We start from the raw sequence: 12,538 nt of genomic DNA on the forward strand, positions 1-12,538 counted from the left end.
TTTTATGTGGCCCTATATGGGCTAACTGTTACTTCTCCATCACGCCCTGAATGGGGTCAAATATGTATTTTCCTTAAATTATATTCAAATTAAAAAGTAAAAAACGTGCCTACCCTAATTGTAAAAAATATTATAAAAAAACAGTACATACATAATAATAATTATATTCTATAGTATAAATCTCATAGTTTTTTTCGTTTTTTTCATTTTTTTCATTTTCTTTGTTTTTTCACTTTAGCGTTTGTCTTTTTTCAGCAAATTCATTTCCTACAGACTATGCAACAATTACATTTCATTTTTTTATTTCAGAGTTTCTCATCTGGGGTAAAGAGCCCTTCACCCCAAGTGTACCGCTAATTCCTCATGACTGTTAAGGCCATTCGGCGTCTTTGTACATAGGTCTATTATGTATCTTGATTCTAATCTGCGTAATTTCCTTAATCTATCCCCTCCTCTTACGCTCATGGGAACTTGATCTATTGCAAAGTGTCACTGACAAAGCTTTTCATAGCGAAACGCGTCTGTCTGGGGTGAGGGGGGTTTGCAAAAATAAAATCTTTATACCGGATTTCCAGCGTGCTTGCCGTTTTTCTGACGAAGGAAGGTCAGATTGTGTTCGAGTTTATTAGCGTCTTCACCAGCGCTGGCTTGAAGCATCCGGGTGGAAAGAGGAGCGACGGCGGTGAGAAACCTGTGCCCAAAAATAAATAAATATATATATATATATATATATGAATATATATATATGAATATATATATATATATATATCCAGTTACACTCCAAATGTGCAGTCGTGCACAAAGACAGGAACTGACGACTTCTATTGCTGGTGCCAAGTATAGGGTTTATTGATTTAAACAGCTCTGTGCACATCAATGGTTGCAGTGAATGTAGGTTCATTGTGTTGACATTTATTCTACTCACAAACTCCTCTTCCTCCTTTTGTGTACTGTGCCATATTACAAAAATATCGTCAATGTAGCGCCACCATTGGACAATATGTTTACAGCAAATGTCTTTATATTCATTCTGTAGGACATGCTCCTCCCACCAGCCTACATAAGAGACACACATAGCTGGGGGAGAAGCATGCCCCCATGGCTACTCTCTGTAGTTGTTGAAACAGAATCCCATCATCCATAAATATTCACTGAGAAAATCTAACATTACAGTAACGTTATAGTTAGGCTCAGAGTTTACTCACAAAATATGCAATGATTTTTCCAATTTGGATGACAGATCAATGTATGGGTTAGTAGATTAATGTTTGGCCAATAGAGAAAAGTGGTAGTAAAATATGGGCTAGCTCTCTTGATAAACACCTTTTAATATACTTCATAACTCAAAGTATGGCTAATCGGTCAAACGTAGAGTTGAAATGGGTATCTAAATAATTTCAGTAAGAATAGTTTAAAGTGGGACATGCTTGTGCTAACTTTAAACAATCAACCGTAGCTTTGGTAGCCCCATCTCACTGAAGAAAGTCATGATCTACTCATCAAGCAACAGCAAAAAACACAATATTTGCCCTTAGGTGATGCAGTAGGACAGGAAATAAGCACAGAGCAGGAAAGAATAGAGAGAAAGATTGAAGAACCAAAGCAGAGGCAGGGCCAAGAGTAAGGAAAAAAAACTATAGGAAAAGGCAGCTCAAGTCTATGGAAAAATGGACAAGTTGAGTAAATACGTGCTGATGAGACATAGGTGCAAACGTTGAACATTTCCGTACTAGTATGGATACTGCCATAGATTCATGTGGTTCAGTCTTTCAGGATAGTGGCACATACCGTTTTTGGATGTCCCTCGTAGACTGGCACTGATTGGTCAACGATGGATGCAGTGACCTCAAGGCCCACCTTGGGGAGCATAGACTATTGTATTGCAAAACAATGAAAGTAGGTTTAGCTGTCTGCCTCTGACCAGTTGTAGAACCGACTTTGAATTCCACTGACATGTCAAATATCGTCTTGACTCAATGTGCTTTAAAATACAATATTTGCCACTAAACTGCAAAGGGCTTCTTTGGTGTAGAAACGCCCACCCCATGTAAGTTGTACTTACAATCTATTAAGCTTGGACTAATATTACTCGTCTGTTTTAAAATGTAATATGTGCATTAAAGTTCCAAATCCTTTCTTGGAGGAGAACAGGTAAGTCCCCTGTAAAAATTTGAAAATCATATCACATTGTCATCAATCTATTGGACGTATTGTAATAAAAAACATAAAACAAAATAAAACGCAGCGGGTCATTGTGGGAAATAAAGATGCAGTTTGTCTTCGCTTCAGCAGGAGAAAATATAAAGTGCTGGTAGGAAGATAACGGGTTTACCAAGAAGAGAAGAAAGGTGTGGGGTAGAAGAGGACAGCAGATACCTTGCATCCTACGTTCATTATAAGCCTCCTACTGTATTGGTATTCAGTTATGTGTAATATGTTCTGTATGACATTCTGCATTTATAATTATACCATTTACTTTGCACAATACGAAACTGATAGTTGTGCTACATTTTCATGTTATTACAATACTCCCGAACAATTATTACAATACTCCCAAACAAGGAAAATTCACTTTCACCTTGCAAAGATACAAACTTATTCCAAGACGGTATTATGCAGATATCTTCAGCAGTATCAAAATCAACATGGGCTACTTCCCAAGAGCAGAGCTAGTGCCACGAAGCGTAAAATAATGTGTTAAAAAGTGACATTAGCCCATTAGCCTATCTTATTAAGATTTTAACTTGTGCCTTGAAAGCAGCATGCAGGGCTGAGCAGAAGGTATATCAGCAGTGCCACTAAACCGCCTTTGGTTGTAACAAATTGTTACAAAATACAAGTGCAAATATAATTGGCTATGCATATCTAAATATGTACTTGTGTAATAAAGAACTCTGAAAAGGAGCAAGTTGCTTTCCCGTGGGAATAGTTTACAGTTCGGATTTTGTTTTGCTGCCCACGGAATGCAGGAGGCTGGTGTCTCACTGGGCTAAGGGGCTGAGGCGGGCTGGGAAAGAGTCTCGTGGGTTGCAAAGGGCAGAAAAGGGGTGCTGATGGCTATGTTATGTTTGCAGCCTACGTAGGGCCCACAGGAGAGGAATGATGTGTGAATCGTGGATTACATTTTAATAACTAGCACCCAGCACCATTTAAAGCCTAATTTGTGTAACGGGTCAAGCCAGTCATTAACCTAAACTTAAGGGTGGGCTATGATGTTAAGAGGAGCCCAACATACAGAGGTTCAATTCAACATTCCTTCAAAGAAGCCTAAAACAACAAAAACAGACCTCTTTAGATTGCCCTATTCAGCACCCTCACCAACCCTACTCATAAAGCAGTCTCTCGTAGAGTAGTGATACCTTGTCGAGTGCTGAGGATGGGCCCTTAAGTGATACTGACCATGCTGACAGGACTCACCATCAGGTGCCTCAACGGGGAGGTCAGAATCATCACCACTCCAATCAGTTGTGGTGGTCCTGGAACAGCTTCATTCTCCGCAGGAGAGGACCTCTTTATTGGCCCATGGGTCTATTGTCCAGTTTGACCCTGTGTTTTACATCATGAGCCAGAACAAGGGCATCTTCCGTTGTGTTTTTTACAGGGTCCCATCCACCTTTTGAACAGGGACACATTACTTGTCACTTCATTGAGCCCCGACATCGACTGACCATGGTGTCTTGTACGCGGGGGACCCATTACAGGCTGGGCTTGAATTAGGGCCTAAACTTACTGCCAGGGCTTCGAGCTCGCGCCAATACCAAACCTCCAATCTGCAGTCTCTCAACTCTGGCACGCTGGGGATGACTCATCGTGTCATTATGCTGTTTTCTTTGCGTAGTTATTGCTGCTCCATCTAAGTCACCTGAAGACCATGAGTCGTGGTGCGCGATCACGTTTTGCTCTTGATGACCCATGCATGGATGACTGATGGATTGTCCGGTAGTATTGTGAGGCGTTGGTTGATATTCCTGAAAAAGAGTAGAAGGCCCATTCCAAGGGCTGATGTTCGATGTGGGCAATGCAGACCACCTTGATGGGGGTCCACATGAACTCCTCCACCGTACGATTGGCCTTCAGCCACCTGTGGAATTACTCTCCAGTGCCTGACCCCAAAGGATTTCAGGTATTCAGCTACTTCATGTCCATGGAACAGGGGACCATTATCAGTGTGCAGCTCCTGCACAATCGCTGAATGGCTATGATTTTCTCCAGCTTCTGGACAATTGTCTAAGCAGCCTTACAGGAACCACTTCCGGATACTTAAAAAAAATCTATTACTACTAACACATAATGGCCATCAGGGAGGCTGGCAAAGTCCACACTGCCCTTACCCAGGGCTGTTAAGGAATCTCTTGCATGATCACAGATGCTTGTGGATCAGCTGTCCCAGCTGCCTGACACACCACACAGTCCCAAACCACTAGTTCCCTACCCTTCGCTCAACATGGGGAACCACACTTTGCTTCGCAATCAGCTCCTTTTGTCCTTACCATCCCCTGATGGCCCCTAGGTGCCAACTGAATCACTCAGGGCACAAGACTCTGGGGAATTATCAAGCAATGTCTACTGAACACCCTTCTGATGACCAAACTAATTTATACCATACATGGTGTAGAGATTTCACAATTTGCTGACCCTCCAGAGTGTGAAGAAACAAGTTCCTTTAAAAAGAAAAACAGTTTCCTGACCTCGCTGCTTTGAGTGTCAGCTGTATGCATTTAATGCAATGTCTGCAAGTGATACAGGAAGAGGCCAAGACTTTTCAATGTCCAACCTTACTACTCCTCTGTCTCCAGAGCTCTGGTTTCTTCTTTGGTACTGCTTTTCTGGGATGACGCGATAAATAGTCACAGGACTTTGAGCTACAGGCTTGTATCCTAGCATGAAAGAGTAGTCCTGCAACTGCAGTACCCACTTTTCAATTCGGGCTAGGAGTTTGGAAGCCGACCCATTGAGCAGTTGGAGGAGGGACTTATGGTCAGTGGGCACCCTTAAATTATGGTAATGTACTTATAAGTGAAAGTGTCAACACCCCCAGTGAGCCGCAATGGCTTCCTTTTCAATTTGCAAATATCGCTGCTCAGTTGGAGAAATGGCTCGACTGGCATAGGCTAAAGGGGACAACTTTCTGGTGCCCAAATGTTGTGACAGCACAGCTCCCAGCTCATTGTGGCGGGCATCAACAGATCTCTGCTTCTTTCACTGGGATAAAATACATCAGTTTGGTGTCTGCAGACAGTGCCTATTTGGTCTTTGTGAGATCCTCTTCTTTGGCTGCTTCCCAGGACCACAGTGCTGATTACTTGGTCAGCTCTAGCAGTGGGGCAGTGATGTAGGTCAGGTTACGAATTAATCATCCTCAGTAATTTACCATGCACAAGAAACGACATACCTCAGTGACCGAGGACCTTGGGGTGGCTGTCTTGATGTCGCCTAATTTCTCGGGGTCAGGGACTATCCCCAAGCTAAAAGCCTGTACCCAAAAAAACTGGTGGATACTCTTAGGAATTCACACTTGGTTCAGTCAAAAGTAGCCCAGAGTACTGCAGACACTACAACACCTTTCACAACCCCAATGGTGCTTGCCAGAGATACGGCATTGATCTGGAAGTCATCACTTGCATTCAAATCATCAAGGAGTCCTGAAAATACCTCCTGCACCATGGTCTGAAAAACTTCAAACGAACTCAAGATCCCAAAATTCAGCCCCTTATAGTAGAGGGGTACTTTGTGGATCCAAACCATGGTAATGTACCTGGACTCAGGGGCAAGCATGATCTTGTGGCACCCTGATTGTAAGTCAATTTTCAAGAACCACCATGCACCACTTAACTCCCCTATAATGTTATAATGTCATCAGCTGTTGGTGTAATGTGCCGTTCCCTCTCGATGGCCATATTTGGGGGGCCCATGTCCAGGCAGTCGGACATCTTCCGGTTATGAATTCGAACTATGGGCACACCAAAAAGGTAAGCCCTCCCACTGGCTCTATAATGCCAGCCTATTCTAGCCACCTCACCTCTGCCTCCACTTTTGGGCAGAGATGAAAAGCAACTCGGCTGTAGGCTGTGCTGTGGTGTCTATGTGCAGTCTCATCTCCTTGTCCTTGAGGCATCCTATCCCATGAAATAGGCTTTAGTATCCTTCTAACAGCTCCTGGAGTTCATTAGTGTGGGCTTGGAACACAAACTGTAACATGTGCACTTCGCTCACTATCTCCATTGGCTGCGTTTAAATACTACACATGTTCTCCTTAAGAGCTGATTTAAATATTTTTCGGTCACAAAATAAAAAGCTTATTCTTTTTGCATATCATAAACACGTGTTCTGTTTTTTGCGCAGCGTGGTTTGGTACTCTTACTGCATTTAATTTGCAATTGTGGGCTGTAGTGCTGGCACCTCAACTTTTGAAAAACATGATCTATTTATTTACTTTCAGTACCCCAGGGTGTGTGGGACAAGTTGCTTTTTTTGGTTTTCCAATCAGATCGTCTTTAAGGAGAAACACATTAACTAATGGAAATAAAAGCACACAAGATTATATTGTGCCATTGGCTCATTTTAAACATGCTATAAACGTATTTAGAAGGCGTTATTTACATTGCATACTCTGGATTAAGTTTAAGCTTTTATGCTTTGGTAGAACAATCATCACTGATTTTGGCCACATAATAACTCTCCACTCCATACCACGTAGATACACTCCACAAAAATCACTCTATGCCATGTAGCAACGCTCCACATAAAAACACACCACACCATGCCACATAAAGCCACTCAACAAAATTTAACTCAACACCACACAGATTCATGCCACACAATTCTAAATTACCTAATTCCATTTCACACCACTACACATAATTCCAAAATACATAATTTCGCTACACACCACATACATCCAATCTACAACACAAACATCCACATCATGTCACAAAATTCAACACCACATCACATAATTACACTCTACTGCATACCACTTCACGACAATTCAGGGTAGTAGGAGGACAGAAAAAAACACTTCCCGTGAAGGCTGCTTCCTAAGCACTGCTCCACAAAGACAACAAGCATTCAACGAAACATAATTCAACACAACGTCACACAATTCCACAACACACAATTCAGCGCCACGTAATTCCACACCATGCAACATAATTACACTCCATATAATACCAATCAACACCACATAATTTAACTCCACCTAATTACACGCTACTCGCTACCACATACATACACCCCAAATAAATCTACTCTATACAACATAACAACAATTCATATAAATACACTCCACACCATGCCACATAATTCCACTCAACATAATTTCACTCAACACCACACTGTTCCATGCCAAACTATGCAACTCCACACAAATACATTCCACACCACATAATTCAACACCAAACCACATAATTCCACTCCACAACACAATTCCATTACACACAACATATATCAATTCACAACACATAATTCAACTTCATACCACAAAATTCAACAGCACACTACTTAATTGAACTCCACTAAATACCATTCCATATAATTACACTCCATGACACACAATTCCACTCCACATAATTACAGTACACTCAATACCACAAAATTACTATCCACACAATTCCACAGCCCACCAGGCCACACAATTCCACTATACAAAGCCCCTCCACACCAGACAATTCGATGCCACACAATTACACAACTAACAAATTCAATTCAACCCACATAATTCCAATACTTACCACAGACATACACTCCATGACACATAGGTAAAATACATTGCCAATTACAATGCCAATAGCTGTAACTCAAACAAATGCAAGACCTATTGCACTTCAAATGCTTGCTTTTGGATGTGTCTGCTGGATGCACATGACATACGGGAGCACCTCTGCAGCGCTCACCACAACTTAATTTTCAGGGAGTGCGCTCTGCTGGAATGCCATTGCCTGAACCTCCAGTCAGCTAAGTGGCTGGCAGTGACTGCGGTGCAGGCTCCAGATCCTCATCGATGCCAAATGTCATGTTTACAGCCTGCAAAGGACTGACAGGGACAACAAGAACTACAGGAGACATATAGGGGTCCATTAGGATGGCGGGCGGACTTTGTCCGCCCGCCACCCTAACGGAGATCGGGACCACCCGCCATAAGGGCGGGGGTCCCGTTGGAGGTATTAGGATGTGCCCGCCACAGTGGCGGGCACATCCTATATGTTTTACATTGTGGCGGGCGGTGCTCTCTGCACCGCCCGCCACAATGTAAAACATAAGCTGACGCATTCTCACATGCAAAGCGGCAGGCACCGCGCGGTGCCTGCCGCTTTGCATATGTGAATGTGGGGGGGTACCGTAGGTACCCCATGTGCCCCCCGACAGTGGCAACCTGGGGGCCCTGCAGGGGGCCCCCGCAGCAATCTCCACCTGCCTTTCCGTGGCGGCATTGCCGCCGCGGAAAGGCCCACACATTTTGCCATCGTAATATCGCTGGCGGTGTCCATTGGACACCGCCACCATATTAATCTATTACCGCCGCGGTTGCAAGGTGACCACAGCGGTAAGGCGGCGGACAGTCTTTCCGTACGCCGCTGTCCCCTCCGCCATCCTAATCTGGCGGAGGGGAAAACGAGAGTGGTTGTCGGGTGGATTGCCTCCGCCAGGGAGGCGGTGGCCTCCGCCACCCTGGCGGAGGCTATCCGCCCAATATCCTAATGACCCCATAGTGTATAAATCCTCGTATACTTTTTATTAATCAAACAACGTGCCCCAGCACCATTTAAAGCCCTACTCAGCGACATGGGTCAAACCACCCTTCAGCTAAAAATAAAGGGGTGGAAGACCATGTTAAAAGCAGCCCAGCAATACAGACCCTACTCAAAAGGCTAGCAAAGACTGTACACAAGGCTTACGAGAGAATGAGGGTTCAATGCAAGGGTCTGAAAAGAAGCAGGACATCTGAGATTCTGCAGAGATGGTCTGAGGGCTGCCTGGGGTGTTATTAAGGGGCAAGCAATAGGCAATAACAGGCAGAAGAGGAGGTCTCAAGGCTATAGAGGTTGGCAGAGTGAGGCTATTGGTTCAAGAGAGATAATTATTGGTACGCTATAACTGGATGAGGACATTTGAAGCCCTGGTTAAGACTTGTGAGACTTAGGCAAGGTTTTCCCTCAGTTGTACTTGCGGTGTCCTGGAGTTGCTGAGAGCCAGTGTAGTGTGACCACTGTGAGGTTAATGCAAGTTGAGAGTGTCCACTGGATGACAGAGGCACTGCGGGGGGTATTAATGGACTTTGAGCTTTGTGATGTGGGCCTGAGCACTGATAGAGGGTATAAAGGTCATTTGAAAGTAAATGAGGACCTCTATCAGATCTGAGCGCCAGCTGAGATTTTATGATGATCAACTATTGGCACACTGAAGACTAGCTAAGAGCCTGTTGAGTTTGCCTCAGGGCTAGCATAGTGTCTATGAGGGTGGCTGAGCGCTTAATTATGGTTGGCTGAGGTCTAGCTTGGAATCTTATAACGTTTGTTGACAGGTGCCTGAGGTAAGGTGATGGCCAGCCAACGTCTTTATGAGCCATTAGATGATCTATGATGACAAGCTTCAGACCCTCAAACAGCTTGCTCAGGGCTATTGGGAAAAGCCTGAGAGACAACCTGTGGCCAGCTGTGTGGCTCTAGGCAGCAGAAGTAGCCTAATGTGTTAGGTGTCCTGAATGTCCCCTTATATCATTAATTTGATTGGCAAATCTATCAAAAAAACTACTATGTATTGCTACAAGTTCATGATTATTCGGAAATATACCACCGTGTGTTGCAAATCAGGGAGGTGCACCAAGCAATGGAGTAGAATGGTTGTGAAGAACAAATAAACATAAAAAAGAGGACATATAATAAAAAAAGTTTAAAAAAAAAAAGAGAACATATACCAAGAACAACTTTATGCTCACGTCAAATATTATCCTTCAACATTAAACATTGTGGATAACCCCTTTGATGAATTTTACTGTTTTTTTCTAGGTTATAAAATGCAAGGCTGCCGTTACCTGGGAACCAAATAAACCATTTTCTATTGAAGAGATAGAGGTTGCTCCACCAAAAGCCCATGAAATCCGAATAAAGGTAAAGTATTTTTGTATACTGAAAAATAACACTTTTCTTTTGGAAAAATGGTTACTGTTGTCAAAAGTGGTCACATTGCACAAGTGTTGACATTTCCTAGGCATTATTTTCCTTCATTACATATTTTTAATTAGAAAAGTTAGCATAGTTCATAAATTATTGTACCGATTAAAGTCCTAAACCTAAGGCACCCTTGAAATGACAAATCTCTGGTGTGGTTCCAGAATATCAAGCATGGGATATTGTATTACCTTAATATTGTAGCCAAAATCTTGAGGACAAAAATATCTACTGTTACGTATGAATAGAGTTTGATTCCTAACTCCACATCTATGTACCGTGAATATTTGTATTGATAGATATTGTGTTATATATCACATAAGAGAGTGGCGGTAGCCAATCTGTAGTTAGGAATTTGAATTTGAATTTAAAAGAATTTATAGAGCGCACGTGTACCCAGCGGTTTCATGGCGCAAAAGGATGCTTGGCCCAGGGGCTTGGGAAGAAAATTACTGAGATGGGAAAGCTTGTGAAAAAAGAAAAGTCTTAAGGGCCCTGCGGAATTCCAAGTAGGAAGGGACAGATCTAATGTGCAGGGGGAGAGAGTTCCAGAAGGTCGGGGCTAGAACAGCAAATTTCAGACCCCCTGATCTGCTTTTCTTAAATCGGGGTACTGAGAGAAGGAACTTCGCGGAGGAGCGGAGTTCTCTGTTGGGACGGTAGACCTTTATTGCAGATGAAATAAACGCGGGAGCAGTCCCCGCAATGGCCTGGAATGTGGTACAGCCCAACTTGAAGAGGGCCCGTTCTTTAATTGGCAACCAATGTAATGATTTAAGCAAGGGAGAAGTGTGATGGAATCTGGGCAGCCCATAAATCAGGCGAGCAGCCTGATTTTGGACTCGCTGAAGGCGACGAAGGGCATATGCAGGAGTGCCGTTATACACTATGTTCCCGTAGTCCAGCTGAGATAGGACCATTGCCATTAGGATCAGTTTTAAAGCTGGGAGAGAGAAGAACCGGGAAATTTTCCTTATAGTACAGAGAGCAAAAAAGCAGGAGGAGACTACTGAGCTGATCTGGGAGTGGGGTGTGAGGTGTTGATTGAGTGTAATGCCAAGTGTTTTAACTGAGGATGAAGGTAGGGGGGGAGTGCCCAGGGAAGGAGGCCAGAAGGTAGGGGACCAAGGGCTGGGAGTGCTACCAGAGACGACAAGTTCCGTCTTGTCCGGATTTAATTTGAGATGGTTGCAGTTCATCCAGTCTCTAATGAACAGCATAACCGATTGAAAGTTGTGAATGCTAGCGGGGGAATGAGAAAGATGGAAAATAAGTTGGAGGTCGTCAGCGTAGTTATACACGGTGACCTCCATCTGCTGTAATGCAAAGATAAGTGGGAAGATGTAAACATTAAATAATAAGGGAGAGAGGGAAGACCCTTGGGGAACGCCACACTGGACCGTGCGAGGGGGGCATAGAATTCGGCAAGATGGACAGCCTGGGTACGATCTTTTAAGAAGGAGTTGATCCAGGTCATAGCTGGGCCCCCGATGCCCGCCACCTGGACACGGGTAAGAAGGATGGAGTGATCAACCGTGTCAAAGGCGGCGGAAAGATCTAAGAGGACGAGGGCCTGGGGGGTGTTGGTGTCTAGCCCCTCTCTTAGTTCGTCCATCACGGAGATGGCAACCTTCTCGGTAGAGTGCCTGAGTCGAAAGCCTGCCTGACGGGGAGCAAGGCCCCTACTCTCTTCCACAAAGGCGCCAAGAACCTGGGTGACATGGGCCTCAAGGACTTTGGCCAAAAAGGGGAGAAGGGAAATGGGACGGTAGTTTGATGGAGAGACGGGTCGGCCCCAGGTTTTTTTGAAATGGGAATGATGGTGGCCGCTTTGTAGGGAACCGGCACAAAGCAATGTTCAAGGGAGTCGTTCAAAAGGGTGAGGGGGGGGGGAATGACAATCTGTGAAGATCTTGCGGAGGACATACGCCGGGGCGATGTCCGCAGGGGATCCTGACTTGACGCGAGTCAGCAGGGGGAGGAAGGTTTCTTTTGTGAAAGGGGGTAAGTGGGTCAGGCTGGACGTGGTGGGGGAGGCTGGGGATCACAGAAGGTAGGGGAGGGCGGAGGTATCTTTGCCTTGATAAGTGCGACTTTCTCAATGAAAAAGTCATTAAGAGAGTCGCACAGGGGTTGGGAAGGGGGGATTTTGGGGGAGGCCCTGTCAGAAGAAGCCAGCTCGCGAACTGTGGCGAATATTTCTTTTGGCTGGTTCTCTGCAGCGAGAATTCTCCCCGAGAAATAAGATGTCTTGGCGAGGAGAATATCCCTTTTATATTCATTGAGGCTGGCAGTGTAGCGTAGTTTGGAAGAAGGGCAAAAGGCGCGCCTCCAAGCTCGCTCTGCTTGACGCACTGCCAGTTTTTTTTCCT

The 12,538-nt window shown here is 44.3% G+C and overlaps 1 protein-coding gene across 1 annotated transcript in view; it reads left to right on the top strand.

Annotated features, from left to right (window-relative positions):
- Positions 1–12,538, top strand: part of LOC144819620 (alcohol dehydrogenase 1-like) — a 177,192-nt gene that overhangs the window by 35,110 nt on the left and 129,544 nt on the right. The window contains exon 2 of the mRNA XM_078677439.1: positions 10,005–10,106. Coding sequence (XP_078533565.1) covers positions 10,005–10,106 — 102 coding nt within the window. The remainder of the gene's footprint in view (positions 1–10,004; positions 10,107–12,538) is intronic.

Source organism: Lissotriton helveticus, chromosome 2_1 (genome assembly GCF_964261635.1).
Source record: "Lissotriton helveticus chromosome 2_1, aLisHel1.1, whole genome shotgun sequence".
Classification (NCBI taxonomy): Eukaryota; Metazoa; Chordata; class Amphibia; order Caudata; family Salamandridae; genus Lissotriton; species Lissotriton helveticus.